The 21,304-nt window shown below is 35.7% G+C and overlaps 1 protein-coding gene across 4 annotated transcripts in view; it reads right to left on the bottom strand.

Annotated features, from left to right (window-relative positions):
• Positions 1–21,304, bottom strand: part of ITSN2 (intersectin 2) — a 132,343-nt gene that overhangs the window by 97,600 nt on the left and 13,439 nt on the right. For all 4 annotated transcript variants that reach the window (XM_064494695.1, XM_064494697.1, XM_064494698.1 and 1 more), the window contains exon 2: positions 6,308–6,371. In XM_064494695.1, coding sequence (XP_064350765.1) covers positions 6,308–6,338 — 31 coding nt within the window. In that variant the 5' untranslated portion in view covers positions 6,339–6,371. The remainder of the gene's footprint in view (positions 1–6,307; positions 6,372–21,304) is intronic.

Raw genomic sequence — 21,304 nt, 5'->3', positions numbered from 1 at the left:
AAGCAACTCACCTTCATTGAGCCCTATCTGTCAGGGACTTTCTAGGCAGTAACTCACTGACTCCCACCACTAGCCCACATATTAGGTGCTACTATTACCCCCATTTTACAGATGAGGAAACCAAAACTCATGGTGGTAAAGTAACTTGTTCAAGGTGGCAACTAACAAGTGGCAAAGCTGAGATTAGAACCTAGGTAGCCTGAACTCTATGGTACACTGTCTCCCTCTGAACACAGATAAGATGCTCACTTTCTCTGTGCCTTGACTGTCACCTCCATAAACTAGGAATGTTATCTAACCCCACAGGGTTGTTGTAAAGATTACATATAATATGTAATTTATCTACACTAAAATAATACTAAGTATCATTTTCATCTATTAGATTGACAAAATAAGAATAGCTAACATTCAATGAAGCTTATCATGTGTCAGGTACTTTTCTAAGAGTTTTACATGTATTGTTTTAATTAAGTTTCACAAGAATTCCATGAGGTAACTACTGTTACTATCACTGTTTTTCAGAGGAGAAAACAGGCATGGAGAGACTAAATAATACGCCCAAGGTAACAAAATCAGTAAATGTTAAAGGTAGGACTGGAATCCACACAGACTTTTAATTAAGAGTCTTAAACTATCTGCCTTGATGGTAATTAAAAAGAAATAGATGTATATTGTCAGCTGATTTCAACAAAGATGTCAAAATAATTCAATGGGGGAAAGAACTGTCTTTTCAACAAACGGTGCTAAAAGAACTGGACATCCGTATGGAAAAAAAAGAATCTCAAACTTGTACCACATATAAAAATTAACTCTAAATGGATCATATGTAATGTAAATAAAAGGGCTAAATTATGAAACTTCTTGAAGAAAAGAAAGAAGAAAATCTTTTTGATTTTGGATAAGGCAATGACTTTTCAGAACAAAACTGGCACAAACTATTAAAATTTTTGATAAGCTGAATTTCATTAAAACCTAAAACTTCTGCTCGCTTAAAGACTTAAGAAAATGAAAAGACAAGCTACAGACTAGGAGAAAACACTTGCAAAACATATTTGATAAAGGACATATATCTAGCATATATAAGGAACTACAGATTCAACCCAATAAGAAGACAATCCCTGCCTAAAAAAATGGACAAAAGACCTGAATAGACACATAAAAATATACAGATGGCAAATAAGCATGTGACAAGATGTTGAATATCACTGATCATCAGGGAAATGCATATTAAAACCACAATAAGGTTTCACTACATGCCAATTAGAATGTCTGAAAATTTTTTTTATAGACTGCTGGCAAAGACGCTGAGCAACTGAAACTCTCACACATTGCTGGTGGGAAGGCAAAGAGATAATTTGGAAAACAGTTTGGCAACTTCTTATGAAGTTAAATATACCTTTACCATACAACCCAGAAATAAGCTCTTGGGTATTCACTCAAAAGAAATACTTATTTCCAGATAAAAAAATTGGTCATCTGATGGTTACAGCAGCTTCAGTCATTCTGTCTGAAGTTCCAAAAACCTGGAAGTCTAACTCAACTGACTTTTGCAGATGAATGGGTAAACAAACTGTGATACACACTTATACAATGGGATAGTACTCAACAATAATAGAGGAAGACATACGAAACAACATGGATGGATAACAAAAGTATTCTCTTAAGTGAAAGAAGCGACAAAGACACAAAAGGCTACTTATTATATATTTCATTTATATGACATTCTGGAAAGACAAAACTACTGGAACAGAAATCTGATTAGTGACTGCCAGTGGCTAAGATTAGGGTGAAGGGGAAAAGGGAACTTTTTAGGTGACAGAAATGCTCCATATATCCTTATTTACATGATTGTATATATTTGTAAAATATTCATCAAATTGTATTAAAAAGGGTGAATTATACCTCAATAAACCCAACTTGAAACAAAACAAATATATAAAGCACCTAACACATGCCTGTCACATGGAGCATACTCAATAAATTAGTTTCCTTACTCAACCCAAACCCAGGGAACAACATAATTAAGGAGAAGTCAGAGCAACGGAATCTTTCCCAGGCACTTCTCCTTATGATAAAGGTACTCTTGCCAGAAAATACTGAAAGTGAGGCTTTTTAGTCAGAAATCTTAAGACTATTTTAAGTCTGAACCGTCTGGTTGGGAAGGCTTGAGTTGCTCTAACATACAGCAGTGTACATCCCCAGGCAGTGACAGACTGCTATCCTAAGACTACAGAGGACTCTGTTATATCAGAAAGGATAGCTGTGTCAACATTTACCACTTTCTAACACTTTCTTATATACTACTATCTCCTCACCTTTCCTTGGCTACCTGTCTTCTCAGCCTATCTGAGAATGCTTACTGCTTAGCTCCTCATGATTCCAACTAGCAATCTTCACACCTTTATATATATATTCATTCAACAAACATTTATGGGGCACCGATGTGTACAAGGACTAGGGGTACCAAGATGAATAAAATGAACACTTTAAATGAGCTCACAGACTTTCTAATATTTAAGGGACTCCACTAGCCAAGAGAGTCATACACAACAATTATGATTAAGTATTATTATGATTAATGTTACTAATAGAATAAAAATGTTCTAAGGCATATAAGAAGGAAAATTTTTTAAGTAGTATTCAAACAATCTTCAAATCTGGAGACTCCAAAAAAATGACCATATTAAAACATAAGATATTAAAAAAACATAAGATATTAACACACTAAGAATTTTACAGGAAGGAAAAGTTACATAGAAATAAGATGACTCTGAAATACATGTAATTCAAAGCCAATTCTAAAGTTGTTGTTCCAATTCTGGCTTTCTTATTTAGAATATATACTATATACTAACAGAACCTTTTAAAGAGCCAAAAGCTTAAAATTTTGAACTGTAAGTAAAAAATCTCCCAATCTTAGTCTATATTTATCCATAAGCTTTATAGAACGGCAGGAAAGCCAGATTCGGGGGTTGATTTTTAATATTGCCTTAAAAATCTAAAAACCTTTTACACTGTCTGATTACTTTAGAAATGTATTAAAATTTTACCCACTTCCCCAAAGTCATCATTCAATCGAGAATGTGATATTTTCATAAAGATTTCTGTTGCTTATTCTCATCTCATTTACTGGCTCTGTCAAACATGTTCTTATGGTTCATGTAGAAGGAAAAATACATATTTATAGAACATCCACTATATGCTAGATTCCATGTAGTAAGTGCAGTAAGTCGTCTCATCCCTATTTTACATACACAGATATACATACATACACATATGTACATACACACACACAGAAATAAGTTCCACATGGTTAAGCTGCATAGCTGGGTAGTGGCAGAGCAGTATTTTAACATATAGCTCTGAACAGACATGACTCAGACAGGTTATATCCCACTTGTATGCTACAAAAATTAAATATCAGAAATAGTCTTCATTGGTGTATTTGTCCAGTTCAAAATAATAGTCAAATCACATATGTTAAGCCTTAAATTTCTAAAATACAACTGGTATACTGGTCTAGATAGAACTAAAGCCTCAACTGGAGGTACCTGAATAATAAATGCTTGGGTTATTATAAACGCAGTCCAACACTCAGCTGATTCTACAAGGTCCGGTGTTCAACAACATTTCTTACTTACACAATTGAAAAGAATAACGAGCTCTAAAATTCTAAAAAGGTAATAAAGCTCTAAAAATAAAAATGGTATTTTTTTCCTCCTAAAGCCACTAGCTGTTCCTATTCTTTCCCTCTCTTCCTTCTCACTTCCAGATTTTAGACAGAGCCACTGTCATGGGCTTCAGGAACTTCTTAGTCACTTAACTAGTCTTTAACTACCTCTAGATGCTGAGGCTTAAACAAGCTACATTACATTGTGGTATCAACTGGTAGCAACATGTATCTGAAGTCACCTCTTGCCTATCACTCATATTATTATGCCCTCCTTATTTACAATTTCACTAAATTTTTGAGAAGCAGAAAGCAAACCCTCCATGATCAAAAAAGGTTTGGCAAGGATGATTTTGCTGGTATAGAAGAAATCAGAAATAAAATATTATAAGTGGTAAAAATACGATGCAATGATCTTTTTTAGTTCTGTTAAGGAGATAGGAAGTGAATCATCAAATAGACTAAGGAAAGAATATCTATCTGTTCAACAGAGCTTTCTAAGATGTATCTGCATTGTCCAGTACTATAGCCATTAGCCACATGTGGCTGTGAGCACCTGAAATGTGGCTGTGTGACTGAGAAACTCAATTTTTTTTTTACTTAATTTTTATTAATTTAAATGAAATAGCCATAGGTAGCTACTGGCTACTATACTAGACAACACAGCTCTTCTGTAAGAACCACAAAAGTCTAAAAGTCTGTCTGTGGTTGGTCTCAGGCTGATGAAGTAGACATGGCAAAACCTGAGGATTATGTCAGAAGCATTTAGACAAACAGCCTGGTCTAGGGAGGGCACTTAGTTCCAGTAGTATTGTGCACTGAAAAAATTTAACACAATCTATAACTGAGAATTTACTACAGAAGCAAACACTGCTTCTGAAGGTTTCGTGTTATACATGGATGATTCTTTTAATAAGATCTTAAACCCTGAATTGAATTTAAATTAAATATATACAAGATTATCTTTAATCTTCAGCTCTTTCATAAACTAAGTAGGAGGGTACCAAAGTCTATATTAGCTAGCAATACTTCAGAAGTTTCAAACAATTACTATATTCCTATATACTACTAAATTAATTGTCCAACACTTTAGACAATTACTCAAGTAATCTTTTTTGTTACTGAACATTTTGTTTCCAACATTTTATATATAATGCAATGAGCTACAAAGTGATATACAAATGTTTAGAGAATGGAAGAAACAAAATGAAAAAAGACCAGGCCTGTACTGATTTATTTTATGTTCATTTTGTTTATCAATCTGCTTAACATGTTGGTTGAAGTTTATAACTAAACTACATGCTTAAAGCAAATTCCCTTGTATAAGGCATAGAAATCCTCAAATTTGGATACAGCACATCGGTACTACAATTATTACCCTGATTCTAAACTTATATTTATCACTCATTATGGAAAAAAAAATACTTTACTTAAAAAAGTTGTCCCTGGCATCAAATAATCTTTATAATCTCACACCACTTCCATAATAGGAGCTATGCTTACATTAATCCTTAAGTAAGAGTTCTGAAAAGGCAAAAAACAAAACAACAAAACCCTTATCGCAAGTCCATCTTTAAATGGCAGAATCCTACCACATACTAGAATTTATTTTTATTTTATGCAAATAATTCATTTTTCCAAAACTTTTGTAGATCTCACAAGATCAATCTGGAGTCTTAAAACTTTAGGTATACAACATATATTTTCTTTAGTAACAATGTACTGTTTTGGCCCTATGACTGAGAACATGTTTTTTAAAAATGTAATTGATCAAATAATAGATGGTAATATTAACGCAATTCCTTTGTGAAGGTGGTGGAATTACTGGTGATTCTTTCCTCTTTTTTTCCCTCTTGTTCTTCAATATTGCAGTTTTCAATTCAAATATGAAAGAATTATTGACTGGACCCTCTATTTCCTTATATTTATAATTAGTTAATAAAAGTCACCTCAAAATTAAGAACTCAGCATATCTGATTTCTTAAAAAAATCAAAAAATACAATGCATTTTCTCAATTCTAAATGACATACACAGTAACTTCTTACCTACTAAGGATGGTTAATTTGTATTTGGGAAGTGAATTGGAACTAGAATCAGAAAAAAACCTCAAAAATGTTTTACTGTTGAAATTGCCTCAACATGTTCCTTTAAAATGTTTCCTATTAAACAATTATGTATGTAGGCATACATGATCCTTTATAAAAGGGCAAACAAACTAATTTTATATGCATATTACTAAATGAATCTTTAGTGGTTTAATCAGTTTACAGTCAACGTATGCTATCAAAAACACCTTTAATATTCTCCACCTTACAGCACCATGTTTTTTGTCCTCCAGTTTTATGCATCAAACACGATATACCTTTAGGTTCTTCTTAGCCATGCAAAGGCAAGCACACATGCCAGATGATACTGCAGTATATGCTTATATTGAGTCTCAGGATTTACTGCATAATATTCTAATAGAAAATACATGCAATGTTCTGAAATAAATTATCCAAATATTTTCAACAAGAATACTTTAAGTTTTGCATTTATAAGCTTAAGGAAAATACCTAAATGAATATTTTATAACCTCAACCACAAAAAAAAATCCTATAACCTTTTTATCTTGCCACAAGCATAAAGCTGCTTACCATTCATAGCTGTGGGAAACTGAGCCATCATGGTCCTGAATTTTCCTTGCTAGCTCTCAGCCATCTGCAACATGAAAACATCGTGACATTAATAATACAACAAGGGCAGATCACTGCTTAGTGTAGCCACTAAGCAGTGGGAATGTTTGACCCTTCAGCTCACATTTAAAACAGAAAACAATGAGCTTCTGCTGAACAGGCAGAATTTAAATTTGGGGAAGGCAGGAGATTTTGTAGGGTAATGGTGCTGCCTTTAAAATAAAACCATTTAAAAAGAACAATCAAATATTTAACAGCAAATAATGAATAAGGAAACCTCTGGCATGAACCAATTTTATAGAAATTAATTTGGAAAAGAGGAGAGTTGTTATAACTAGGCAAGAATTTCAGAGAAATCAATTGTATAAATTAAGTGTACAATAACATGGAAATCCATAATATTCTTCTTCCTCAGAAAACCCCAAGCGAGAAAAATATCCAAAATAACGGTAGCATAAATATTTAATCAATAAAACAAAAATATTTATTTAAACATAAGTGTAATGAGCAAATATTCTGCACTAGGAAGAGAAGGGAATTTGGAAATGAACAGTTCTGGGTTCAAATTCCAACTTTGCTATTTTCCTAGCTGAGACTGTGGAATAGCTATTTAACCTTCTGGAGTCTCACATTTCTCACCTGTAAAAATACTTTGCAGGAGTTTTTTTTTTTTTTTTTTAAGTATTAAACATAATCCAGTGCACTGCCTGACATACAGTGAGTGTTTGATAAATGGCTTCCTGGGTGTCCAGGAAAAAGAGTGTAATATAATTCTGAACCCTGAATTCAGTATCTTATTATGAATAAATTCAAAAATAACAATTTGTTCCATGAATCTTGAGGGTAGAACCATTAGGGAGAGTGAAGTCCTAACAAACTTACAATAATGCACTTAATAATTAAAACCATGGATTATAACATTGCAGGAAACCACTACTATCTTAAAAACCATTTAGTAACTCATCTATTTACCCAAGTCATTTAAATACCTAATATTTTTAGAAGCCTGAGGAAAAACAAGCCATTTGAACAAGAAAGTATAAAGAGTGGAATGTATTACAGTGGAAGGTATTACCTGAGAAGCTGGCTGACTAGCTGCCAAGAAGTGTTACAAGGTACCATACCATAGTGAATGGGATGTGCTCAAAGAGAAAGATGACTGTCCCAGAATAACCACCAAAAGTGAGTTGTACTAACAGAAAACTGGTATGTAAATCCAGTATTAATTTACAATGAGAAATTCAATGGCTAAGAGACAAACAAGAACTTTTCTTCCTACAAAGGAAACTATCACTAAATTTTGGCCAGATCTTTGTGTGGTGAGCAAAGGATGTTAACTGTGATTAGAATGTTTAACAGCATCAGGGATCGGCAGTCTGATACATCTACCTACACGACAGGGACAAGCAAGGACTGGGCAGTAGGGACAGGCAAACCTCCAACAGTGCTTTCAATGGCACTGCCAATTTTGCTCTTCTGACTCCCAGCTTTTCTGTATGTTACCACTGTATACCATCCTCCCGCCGCTCATAGTGCACATTCTTTCTTTATATGTTAGTTTCACTGCAACGGAACTTTAAACCCGTTACCACACTTATACTTCACCTATCACTACACTCTCCTTGGGTAGGAGGAAATGTCACCCATGTACAAGTTGGTTTTCTTCACTCTTTTCCCAAAAAGTATTGTAAACTTCAGGTTGGAAACTGCGTACCATACAGAAAAATAATACTTAAACTGTGGTGGGATGGTCAAAAACTCCTAGAGGAGGTACTGTGTTGAGCCTCAATGGATAAGTAAGAACTAGTTGTAACTGTAATGTAAAGAACCTTGAACCTGTCTTTGAAAATGAGTTCTAAAAGGTTTAAAGGAAGTTCCTCAAAAAACAAGAAAAATCTGAAACAACCTAGCCTACTACCTAAAGGAATTAGAAAAAGAAGAACAAGCAAACCTAAAGTCAGCAGAAGGAAAGAAATAATAAAGATCAGAGAGGAAATAAATAAAATAGAGATTTAAAAACAACAAGAAAAAAATCAATAAAACCAAGAGCTGGTTTTTTGAAAGAGTAAACAAAATCAGCAAACCTCTGGCCAGGCTCACCAAGAAGAAACAAGAGAGGACTCAAAGAAACAAAATAAGAAATGAAAGGGGAGAAATAATAACCGATACCACAGATATACAAAAAACCATAAGAGAATACTATGAACAATTATATGCCAACAAATTGGACAACCTAGAAGAAATAGACAAGTTTCTAGAAATATAGAGTCTACCAAAACTGAATCAAGAAGAAATAGATAATCTGAATAGACTAATCACTAGAAATGAAATAGAATCTGTAATTTAAAAAAACACCCTGTAAACAGAAGTCCAGTTCGGGATGGCTTCACTCAGGAACTCTACCGACCATACAAAGAATAACTTCACCAAGCCACCATCACCCTGAAACCAAAACCAGACAAAGACACTACCAAAAAAGAAAACTACAGGCCAGTATCTTTGATGAATATAGATGCAAAAATTCTCAACAAAATATTAGCAAATCAAATCCAACAAACACATAAAAAAGGTCACACTGGATTCACACCTGGGTCACAAGGATGATTCAACATATGCAAATCAACTAATATGATACACCACATCAACAAGGGACAAGACAAAAACCACGTGATCATCTCAATAGATACAGAAAAAGCATCTGACAAAATTTAAAGTCCATTATGATAAAGGGATTTAAAGAGGGACACAGTCAGATTTTACTTAAGACAATCAACTGTGAAGAAAAGGCCTGCAGCAGGAAGATCAGTTAGGGAACAGCTGAGAATATCTGGCACCTGATCTAGAACAATGGCAGCAGGAACGGAAGACAGGGGATGAACTGGAGAAACAATGAAGAGTTTAAAGCAGGTAGAACTCAGGGACTCTTTAGACATAAGGGATCACAGAGCAAAAAGAATCAAAGAGATGACTCCCAGAATTACAGTTTACGAGACTGAGTAAGGTGTAGTGTCATCAGCTAAAAACAGTGAACACAGAAGTCTCATCTATCAGGTTTTGACTGCAACTTCCTCAAATACAGAAATTCTACAAATAAGTACAACTCTTTTACTTCCCCAATTTTAAATTATCGTAACTAATGTTAAACCAAAATCTGCCAAATTCCTGCAAAGAAACTATTTACTTACAGACATGTAGTAGCAAGGGCCCCTATTTTACTAGGTCTCTGTTAGAGAATTTTTAAATGTGGGAAAAATCCTCTAAAAGCATTACCTACGTTGCATTTTAAAGCTGCATAAAAGCATGTGCATTACTAAAGAGAGTCTGAAGAAAAAGCAAGAAGTTAAACAGACAAATAAGGAACAGGATCCCACAGTCACAAAGCCTTCATCAGTTAGATCTAGGTCTATCTAGGACCTCTGGCTAGTCATCACATATTCGGTGAATACAACAGAATGCCACATAACAGATGCTCAATAATTACACGTATAATCCTGGAATAAAACCAAAAAATCAATCACATAATATAAGAGGCAGGGAGGGAAAATCCCCTCAGGGAAGCTGAAGGCACTGGTACTACAGAACACTCCTCACCAGGTACACGGGATACAGCTACCCATGCATGCAGGAACCACAGTACAACATGTATGTATGTAACATGCGATTGACTGTGGTAACATCTAAATATGGTGGCATAATTTATTGGAATCAATAAGCCTGTATAGTGTGCCATTTCATATCCATTACATTTATATCAATTCTCTCTGGCCTGTTGTAGAATTACCTCATGCTTAACAATTCTACTACTCTAAAAACAAAACACAAAAAACAAACAAACAAACAAAACCAAGTCTATTAATCTATACTTAGAGAAGTAATAACTGAAATTTTGAAAAATGCAAGATACATTTGACATTTTTGAAAAAATCAACAATTGTACTTTATGTAATCGTAACAGTAATCATTTACTAAGTGCTTACTGTTAATGTATTTTATTGTCATCTATCTGTCATACTTAGTATTCACTGAGAATCTAAAATGTTCCAGGTTCTATACAAGGAGCTTCACAGATAGGAACTTGTAGACTAGTCCACTTTGTGCCAGATACAGCTAGGCATCTTTGATAATACAAATAATCCTCTCAGTATCCCTGCAGGGCAGAAAATGCTGTACTCATTTCACAAAATAAGAAACTGTAAGGTTAAATTACTTGCTGAAATTCAGTAAGTGATAAAGTCAGGATGTAATCCCAAACCTGTCTAATTCTAAAGTCCATGAACTTCCCATGGGCTTTATCTGCCTCTTCCTTTCTTAAATGGTGATAATAATCAATGCTGTGTAGGTCACATGTTCCTGCAAGCAGCAGTCAACTTAATGTTGGTACATTTATAAGGGAGAAAAAAAAACAAGCTGGAGACGCCCTCCAACACATAGGTCTACAACAATCACAGACATAAATTAGGAAGTGCTAATTATACCTTACCTCTTGGTACAACCCTTTGAGGGGAAGAAAAGGGTAATCAGCATCATCCTGGTTACATGCCTGATGCCTATTTCAGGCACGTGTGACTGAAGTCAGCATCCGATAAACACCTCTCTCTGCTCCTTAAAGGGGGTAATGTGTAATGATGGGCAATATTGGCAGTTTGTAGTTACCACATAATTTGAACACTGTATTAGTTATCAATAGTTTTAGAATATTTATGTGGAGAGTTTCCTGCTCATTATAAGTAAGTGGAGAACTGGCATTTTCATCTTTTTAGAAACCAAGAAAATATATGTGGTAGATAGCAGGCTTAAGGCAAAGAAGATTGCTTTGATTTAATATAATCCAAGTGCAATTTGGAGAATGTGGGAGATACACTCATACTAAGGCAGAGAAAAGTAGAAATGCTTGAATAGGAGTAGGAAATCCTTCCACAGAAGAGTCAATAAGACCCAGAAAGAAAAAAAAAGTAGCCATTATAAGTAAAAAGTAGTTCAATTAAGTTGGACTTGTTTAGAAGTACAGAATTATACAAGCAAACAATCAGAGTAATTATTTAGTCTAAAACCCTCAATTTTCAAGATGGGAAAATAAGAGATTTCTATGAGCTCACATTGCTAGTCAGTACCAAAACTGGCCCTAGAAACCACATTTCTTACGTCCAGTGCTATGTTTTTAAATTTCCCAACTTGTCTGATTATATTACCTGGGACATTTTCTAGTTCTACAGATTCCCAGGCCCATCACCAGGAGATTGTGACTCAGTCGTTATGTGAATTAGGGTATGAACCTCCTAAATGGTCTATCTATCTTGAGATCTTTCCACAGAGTAACTAGTTTTTTCCATAACACCCACCAGTGCCCCCTCTGCTTAAATTCCCTCACATAGTTACAAGTTAAAGCCCAAACTTCTTCGTAAGAAATACGGTACCCTTCAGAATCCCACCCCAATCTACTTTACCACATTCACCTCTAGACACTTCCCTAGATTCAGATGTCCTAAGTACAGCAAACTTTTCTCCAAACAGATGCTTTTTTCACTCCTATTCCTCTGTTCCCTCTGTAACATTCACCACACTTTCTCCTCACTCTTCAACTCCCAAACATCACCTCTTCCTTGGAAGACTTCTGTCCTCTCAAACAGTTAGTCACTATCTCCTAGGTATGTCCATAATACTTGCTCATCCCACAATAACTTCACTTATCATATTGTATCTCAATTTCCCATGTTTGCCTGCCTCACTTATTCTGGACAGAGATCATTTTTATTTACCTCTATGCCTAGTGGCTAAACCAGATCTCCCAGAGAAAATGCTCAATAAATATTTGCTAAACAAATAAATGAACTGGGTACATGAATAAGATGGTTGAGACACAAGAAAAAAGAAAAGTAAGCAGGGGAGGCATGAAGAAAGGTAATGCTGAACCGAATATGCATATAGAAAAGAAACTAAGAAACCGGTAAGAAAGCAGAGCAGGGTGGGGAGTACAGCTCAGTGGTAGAGCACAGGCTTAGCATGCACGAGGTCATGGGTTCAATCCCCAATAACTCCGTTAAATAAAAAGTAATAGTAATAAATAAAGAAACCTAACTACCTCCCCATTTTAAAAAAATAATAATTTTTTTAAAAAAAAGCAAGCAAGCAATCAAGCAGAGCAGGCTCCAAACTACTTTCTTGAAACCTACAGGCATCAGAGCTGTGGATTTTAAATTGACCCTTGCAACATGGCCCTTTTGCAACTTTTTTTTTTTTAAGTACATTTTAGAGATAAAGGTTTATTTACCATTGAATTCTGAAGGCTTTTATATGGGCTGGGAGAAAGGCTTGGGCTTTTCAATTATACTTTGAATCATGTTAGTTAAATGTTGAGTAGTGTAAATAGATTTGACTGAAGGTCTGACATGCAAAAGCAAGATAATCAAGTTCCTGAAAGCATATCTTATAAAACTTTCTCCAGTGCCTCCTCCACTTCGCATGCTACATACACAAGAGCCAACTCTTCAAACCTGATGATTAGTTGGGAAAAATGTTCCCCATCCGATTCCCAAGGAAATCAAGGTCAGTTCCACGAAAGAATAACTGGAGCAAAATACTTACTTCTTTAGTTACTGAAGTAAGATGAAACTTACAGAGTACATATATTCTCCAAACCTGTGCTCCACATATCTATTCATTCTTTCTTTCTTTCATCCAAGTATTTACTCATCAAACATGACTAGTCACTAAAATAAAAGGGTATGAAGAATGTTATGAAAACCCAGAGGATAAAACTAACACTACTTGAGAGTTAAATCAAAGTATGGTACATATCACACAGGAGAAAATATTTGTGTAAGAATTATCTAACAAGAGGTCACTGTCAAAATAAGTGGGCTTCTCATGTCCTCAAAGTAAAAGACATTGTATGGGTATATGGATAGGCCCTGTAACAAAACAAGAAAAAATATCTGAATCTAAGGGCATGACTGGTTACAAGAAAGAATGTACACAGCCAGTATACCAGTAGAGCCGTGCCTACTCAAATACTGTGTGATTTGAGAGTGATGTGATTTCAGAGAACTCATTCTTAAGTGTTAAAAAGAGACCTTAAGAAACGCAGTTGTTTCCAATTGTGCTCCCTACACAAGTTCTAGAAACTTCAAGGAGATACAACACAAGTGGGTTAGGGAAGAGGTGAGGTTGGGAGAGGATATCAATTTCAATGAAAGTAGCTCTGTTTTTGTATTTTACATATTGAGGCTTCTCTATATTTTATCTGAAGATTTTTTGAAGAGTTAAACACATACTGAATTTCATCCCCTTCATTTAGAAACAATTAAAGAGAAGCCAAAGAAATGAAGTAACCTGCCAAGATGACCCAATTTAAAGAATAAAGCATGTCATGCTATTGATTTTGAACTTTATTATGCAAGTCATAGAGAGTCAGTATTTAAAACACAGCATATATCTGAGCTAGAGACCCAGATTTGGTAGTCATCAGGAATTGGGAATGGTCATCATCATGTCAAAGAATGCCATTATCCAGGGAAAGCATATATACGAAAAAGGCAAGAACCTGGTCTTTTAAGGGCAGACAGAAAGAATTGTGACAAACAGTACAGGAACTGAACTGGATTTGAGTGTCTTGAGACAGAGGCACCAGTTATGAAATGACTGGCATAATCCAGGTGGTGAGAATCTGAAGTTGGGAAGTGGAAAGAGGCTTTTCAGAGGCAGAATGAGCAGGATTTTCTGATCAGCTAAATGTGGGTGATGAAAGAGCAACACAGATAAGTTTCTATCCTCAGTGACTACAGAGTGATAATATTAACCAACAGAAGCTCTAAGGAAGTAAGGATTTGGAATATTAGATTTGGGGAGTGAGCAACAAAATGGTCAATTTTGAGCACACCTAATCTGATACACTTACAAAGACATCTAGGTAGAGACATCCAAGAAATTGTAAGAATTCTACTCAAGCTAGAGATCCGTATTTGGTAGTCATTAGGGATTGGGAAGAGCTGTAAACATGTCAGTGAATGGTATTATCCAGGAAAAGCATGTATAGGAAACAGGAGAATAATAATCAGAACAGAGGTTGAGAAAAAGGAGAGAAATCCGGATATAGAGTTAAGAGTCTCAAGGAGATGATGGTCATAAATGCCAAATGTCACAGAAATCAAGACTAAGCCATTAGTTCTGGCAATCTGTTGTGAGCGCAGTTCCAGTACGGTGAACTGGCTATGAAAGTCATGTTGAAGTAGATTAGGCAGTAAATAGGAGGTACAGTGTAAGTGACCCAGGAAGTATGTTGTTAAGGGAAGAAGAAAGGGTAGGAGAAGAGATAAGAAGCTTTAGGAAAGAGGCAAGGTTATAAGGCTTTACTTTTTAGATGGAGAATAAAACTATTTTTAGAGGAAGAGGGAGAGAGATAATTTCCCTCAAAAAGAAAAAGGAAAAGAAGTTACCTAATGAAATGGAAGTTGACAGCTCAAGGGTATAAAGTTAGAGCATGGGACAGAATAAAAGAGAAAAAGTGGTAAGGGTGAATAAAGATATTCTAAAGCAGAGGAAAATGGACTTGAGAAAATGAGAAAGTACAGCTTTTCTTTGTAACCCTTCTCTCTCTCTTTCCTTTGGGCTCAAATGACAGCCCAAAGGGTCAGGCTGAAAACAGATTCTTTGATATCCCAGGCCCTCAAGCGCCTATACACAAATTTCTCCCCTGTACAAGCCAAAAAAGAGGACACATGAAAATCAGTTCCCATGAATCAACCAGACATGTGCATTTCAGCTTGTGTTCAAATTAGCTTATACCTTACACATCGAAATATTTGTTAAATTTATGGATGTGGGAAAAACATTCAAGGCAGAGGTAACAGCACAATGCAAAAGCAGAGGGAAGAGTGTGGTCTAAGAATATAGGTGGCTGCTTATTCACATGAAATAGTGAAGAGCTAGTAAGGCAAGGAACGATAACAGTAGCTGTAAAAATAAGTATTGTATCAATACTTAGCCAGTGTACGTGTGTATCAGCACGACCTTTCTGGAAAGGAATTTGTGCTTATTTATAGCCTGCCTTATTCCAAAAAGAATTAAAGCCTCCACAAAAATACAAAATACATTTAATTAAAAAGTAGATTAATAAGTGAAGGCAAATAGAAAATACGTGATCACTGTATTTCCAACTTTTATATATATTTGACAATTTTCATAATAAAAGTTGAAAAAGAAAACTACCTTTTGATCTTCATGCATCTGACTGGACCACTGGCTCTCCTCCTTCACTGCTGTCCCCTACAGTCACCAGAGTAATTCCATGACTGCATTAACACTTCCCTATTTACTCTCCAACATTATTGCCACAATCTTCGGTATTTCAATAACCACATAGATGATCCTGCCCATATACTGGCCTCTAGGTCTTTGATCTCCTGTATTCCAAAAATCTTATCATCCATCTTAACCATCCACTCCATCCACTCCCAGGCCACACCCTAGGCCTTATTATTACCAAAAACTATGCTCTTCAGTAATCCAATTCAGGTCTTGCATGCCCCTTTCACCACCACCCATCTCAATAGCCTGGTCTCTCCAGTCTCCTGATCCCAACAATTCTTTAACCCTACCTGGACCTACGAACTATTGGTCTTTTCACTGTCCCTCATTTTTCCTTTTTTTTTTTTTAATATTTAAAGAAGTGGGGGTTTTTTATTTTATTTTATTGAGCTATAGTCAGTTTACAATGTTGTGTTCAATTTCCAATATAGAGCACAATTTTTCAGTCATACATGAACATACATATATTCACTGTCACATTCTTCTTCACCATGAGCTACCACAAGATCTTGTATATACTTCCCTGTGCTATACAGTATAAACTTGTTTATCTATTCTATATACACCTGTCAGTATCTACAAATTTCGAACTCCCAGTCTGTCCCTTCCCCCCTCCCTCATTTTTTCTTACATCCTCACATCCCCTTCCTTATGTCCTAATATCCCTCCTTAACCAAATTAAATATTACAATCCACCATTATAAGCAGTTCATTGTATACATCCTCAACTTCACTCTTCTCTCTTCCTACATATACTATACATCTAGCAACCCCAGTTTTTTCTAAATCCAACTCTCTAGTTATTCCATCACTACATAAATGAAGGTGCTGGCTGGTCTCACTTTAAATTCCTGACCACTAACTCAAGTGGGCCTTTGTCCTGCCTGACAAGTCCACATTTCCCTAGTCCATTTGCTTTCCCAGTCTCCTAGATGACTACTTCACACTCCCACTTTTAATCTCCCAGATTTATGTATGTTGTAAATAGTTTTTATCCAGTTTGTCGTTACATCAACTTCTTTAGTTTTATGCCAAAATTTGTCAGTCTTTTCCTTTACGACTATTGAGTATGCTATCATGATAAGAAAGGCCAGTCTCATATCATAAAACTGCCCTATATTTTTTTCGTATCTATATTTTAAAAATTTATATATTTGATCTATCTGGATTTTTATTTTGGAGTGGGAAGATAGATATTGAGGACCCTGTGGAGTCCTCCCTGGTAAGAATCTTTCCTGAATTTCTTGTTTGTAAGAAACAGGCTTCATTTAGCCTCCTTGACCTTCCCTGAATTTCAAAGGGCAGATTTAAATAGTTGTTAATCCGGGAAGGGAGGGAGTGCAGAAACAAGGGAGGAGCAGTCAAGAAACAATGGTGCAGCCTTGGGGCAGGGTCCTAGTTCCTCTTCAAGGAATAAACATAACAACATCTTTAAATTCTTCTGCAGGAACTAAGCCCCTCTTCCCCAAGCCCTAACTCTTGTTTATGGCTGAGCAGAATATTTGGGGGGGGGGGGAGGGGAGACACTGTGTCCACCAGATTGCTGGCATTTTGATTAAAAGCAACCTTCCTTTTGTTACTAAGGCTGTTGTCCCAGGTTCATACCCTTGCTCCTCCTTCAAATAGAAACTAGTTACTCTTATCTAAGTCTCAGGAGGAAGCTGCAAACAAAAAAACAAGAACTGGTTAAAACCTGTGAAGCCCAAGATGGTGGAGGATCTGACTTCCAGTGGACCTTGAGCCTTCTTATATGCTCATTATAATGTATTACCATGCTAAATGGCACACCCACCAGTGCCTTGACAGTTGACAACTGCCATGACAACAACCTGAAGAGTCCATACAACGGTGGAAGACAAGGTGATTGGCTCCATCACAACACCAGGAAGGAAGACATGATGGTAGATGCCTCCCATAAAAGTCCACATGGCCTGAGCTACAGCTGGAACTGTCTCTACTGGCCATCTTGGCTGACAGTTTCCTACTCAAGAGCCTTTCTTTCCTTTTTTTCTTCTGAGCAGTAAAGTAGCCATTCACTTTGTCCCTCTGCCTCTCCTTCACAGCTGGCAGCAAATATTCACACTTTTGTGGGCCCCCTAATTTAGGGGTCTCTCTATCCACTAACAATATGAGTCTAAATTGTTTTCACCACTCTTTCACCACTTACAATGTCAAGCATTTTTTCCTGAGACCATTTATAAAATTTAGCTTTTCCTAACTGATTTAAAATGTATCTCTTGGGGGGGGGGGGTTAGCACAGTGGTAGTGTGTTCTAGGTTCAATCCCCAGTACCTCCATTAAAATAAATAAATAAATAAATAATGAACCCAATTACCGCCCCCCGCCCAAAAAAAGCATCTCTTATACAATACCATATACAAAATAAACAAGGACCTACTGTATAGCACATGGAATCTTGTAATAATCTATAATGGAAAAAGAGTCTCAAAAAGAATGTGTGTGTGTATTTATATATTTTTGATATATAAGAAACCTACTTATTCTGATAATTTTTTTATTGAAGTACATTGTTTATTGTGTGTCACTTTCTGGTGTACAGTATACTGTTTCAGTCATACATATACATTCATACATTCATTTTCATATTCTTCTTCATTATAGGTTACTACAAGATACTGAATAAAGTTCCCTGTGCTATACAGAAGAAACTTGTTATTTATCTATTTTATACATAGCAATTAACATTTGAAAATCTCAAACTCTCAATTTATCCCTTCCCACCCCTTTTCCCCCCAGTAACCATAAATCTGTTTACTATGTCTGTGAGTCTGTTTCTGTTTTGCAGATAAGTTCATTAGTGTCTTCCTCTTTCTTAGATTCCACATATGAATGCTATCATATGGTATTTTTCTTTCTCTTTCTGGCTTATTTCACTTAGAATGATGATCTCCAGGTCCACCCATGTTGCTGCAAATGGCTTTTTATGGCTGAGTAGTACTCCATTGTATAAATATACCACAGCTTCTTTATACAGTCATCTGTTGATGGAATTTAGGTTGTTTCCATGCCTTGGCTATTGTATATAGTGCTGTTAGGGATGCATGTATCTTTTTGAATTACAGTTCCCTCTGGATATACTGGATATATGCCCAGGAGTGGGATTACTGGATCATATGGTAAGTCTATTTTTAGTTTTCTCAAGGAATGTGCATACTGTTTTCCATAATGGCTGCACCAAACTACATTCCCACCAACAGTGTAGGAGGGTTCTCTTTTCTCCACATCCTCTCCAGCATTTATTGTTTGTGGACTTTTTAATGATGGCCATTCTGACTGATATGAGGTGATACCTCACTGTAGTTTGATTTGCATTTCTCTGATAATTAGTGATATTGAGCATTTTTTCATGTGTTTGTTGGCCCTTTGTATATCTACATTGGAGAACTGTTTGTTTAGGTCTTCTGCCCATTTTTGGATTGTGTTGTTTATTTTTTTGTTATTAAGTTGTATGAGTTGTTTATATACCCTGGAAATAAAACCTTTGTCAGTCGCATCATTTGCAAACATCTTCTCCCATTCTGTAGGTTGTTGTTTTGTATTGCTTATGGTTTCCTTTGCTGTGCAAAAGCTTGTGAGTTTAATTAGGTCCCATTTGTTTATTTTTGCTTTTATTTCTATTGCCTGGGTAGACTGCCATAGGAGAACATTGCTAAGATTTATGTCCATTCTGATAAATTTATACTGTAATAAATACATCAGGTTAACTTGCCTGCCTGGTCCATCACTGTTTGTCTCACAACAAAAACATCAAATTCCAATAGGGGAGCATCCTACAACATACCTAACCACTACTCCTCAAAACTGCCAAAGTCATCAAAAATAAGTAAAGTCTGAGAAACAGTCACAACCAAGAGGCGCCTAAGTGATGCAGGAGGAGGGGGGGTACAAGAGGATGGCCATGTCCCAGGCAGGACATGCCCCATCAAGTGAGGGTCCTTGGTTTGGTGCAAGAAAGAATTCAGGAGTGAGCCATAGTTGAGTAAAAGCAGATTTATTCAGAGAGATGCACACTCCATAGACCAAATGTAGGCCATCTCAGAAGGCCAGAGAGGCCAAGAGGCATAGGGGTGAGTGTTTAAAGTATAAGTAGATACACACTCCATAGACAGAGTGCAGGCCATCTCAAAAGGCAAGAGAAAACCCATGCGGTACGGAATTTTAGTTTTTATGGGCTCAGTAACTTCATATGCTAACAAGTGGGAAGATTATTTCAATTACTTTGAGGAAGGGGCTAGGATTCCCAGGAACTGGGCCACAACCCACTTTTTGACCATTTATGGTTAGCCTCAGAACTGTCATGGCGCCTGTGGGTATCTCATTTAGCATGCTATTGTATTACAATGAGCACATAATGAAGCTCAAGGTCTACTGGAAGTCAAATCTTCTGCCATCTTGGGTCTCAGGGTCTCCTGGGAGCTGAATCTTCCCCCATCTTGGTGCTACCTGCTGTGTCATTCTTTTAACAGTTATGCCCTACGCCCTTCCCTCCTATCTCATTAGCAGCCATGACAATTAAATGTGCTATGATACAGGAGCCTGGAACAAAAAAAGGACATTAGGTAAAAACTAAGGAAAAGTAAATAAAGCATGGACTTCAGTTAATAATAATAATAGGGAAACTGGGTGGAAGGGTATATGGGAAACTGTAAACTGCTCAATTTTTCTATAAATTTTAAACTGTGCAAAAAAAGTACATAATTTTTTTAAACTGAAGTATAGTTGATTTACAATGTTGTATTAGTTTCTGGTATCGAGCAAAGTGATTCAGTTATATATATAAAAGACTATATATGTCCATATATTCTTTTTCAGATTCTTTTCCATTATAGTTTATTACAAGATATTGAATATAGTTCTCTGTGCTATACAGTAGGACCTTGTTGTTAAACATTTACATCAATTTTTTAAAGAAGGCAAATACCACAGAAGTACAGGTTTAAGGTAAAGCATGTGCCTCTAAATTTGGCAACATTCAACCAAAACAATTTACCCACTTGGCCCATTTATGGGGATTTATCTTAAGAAAATAATCCAAAGGAGGAAAACAGAATGGAAAGATGCATATGACAATGTCATCAACAGTAGAAAAAATACAAATAATTTATCCAACAGAGGAAGGAACAAGAAAATAAAGTTGTATTCATTTAGAATACTATGCATTACAAATGATAATTTCAAGGCTATGGTAGATAGGTAATGATTATGATTCAATGTAAACTTTAAAAAAACACAAAATTCTAGAATACACATGCAAATATTCAAAATTATATATGTACTTGTCAAGGATTAGAAGCAAACCTCTTGAGGGAAAGGATCTTATTTTTGTGAATCCAGCACCTAATAAAGTTTGACAGAGTAAATGTTTAATATACATCTGCCAAATAATCATATTCATAACAGTTTTACTTATAATAGCAAAAAAGCTTGAAACAATCTAAACATCTGAAAACTAGAGTGTGGTTAATAAATCATAGTCTATTACTCGATAAAATTATAGCCATTAAAATTTATGAGAATCATTAAACACAAAAAAATTCCATGTAATGAGTAGACAAAAATCTACACTATAATTACAACTATGTAAAAACTATGTAAATATATTTATAACAAATATTAATATTATAATCATGCATA

The sequence above is a fragment of the Camelus dromedarius genome, chromosome 15 (genome assembly GCF_036321535.1).
Source record: "Camelus dromedarius isolate mCamDro1 chromosome 15, mCamDro1.pat, whole genome shotgun sequence".
NCBI lineage: Eukaryota > Metazoa > Chordata > Mammalia > Artiodactyla > Camelidae > Camelus > Camelus dromedarius.
The sequence above is the reverse complement of the archived record's forward strand: the minus strand, read 5'-3'. Positions and strand labels throughout refer to the sequence as shown.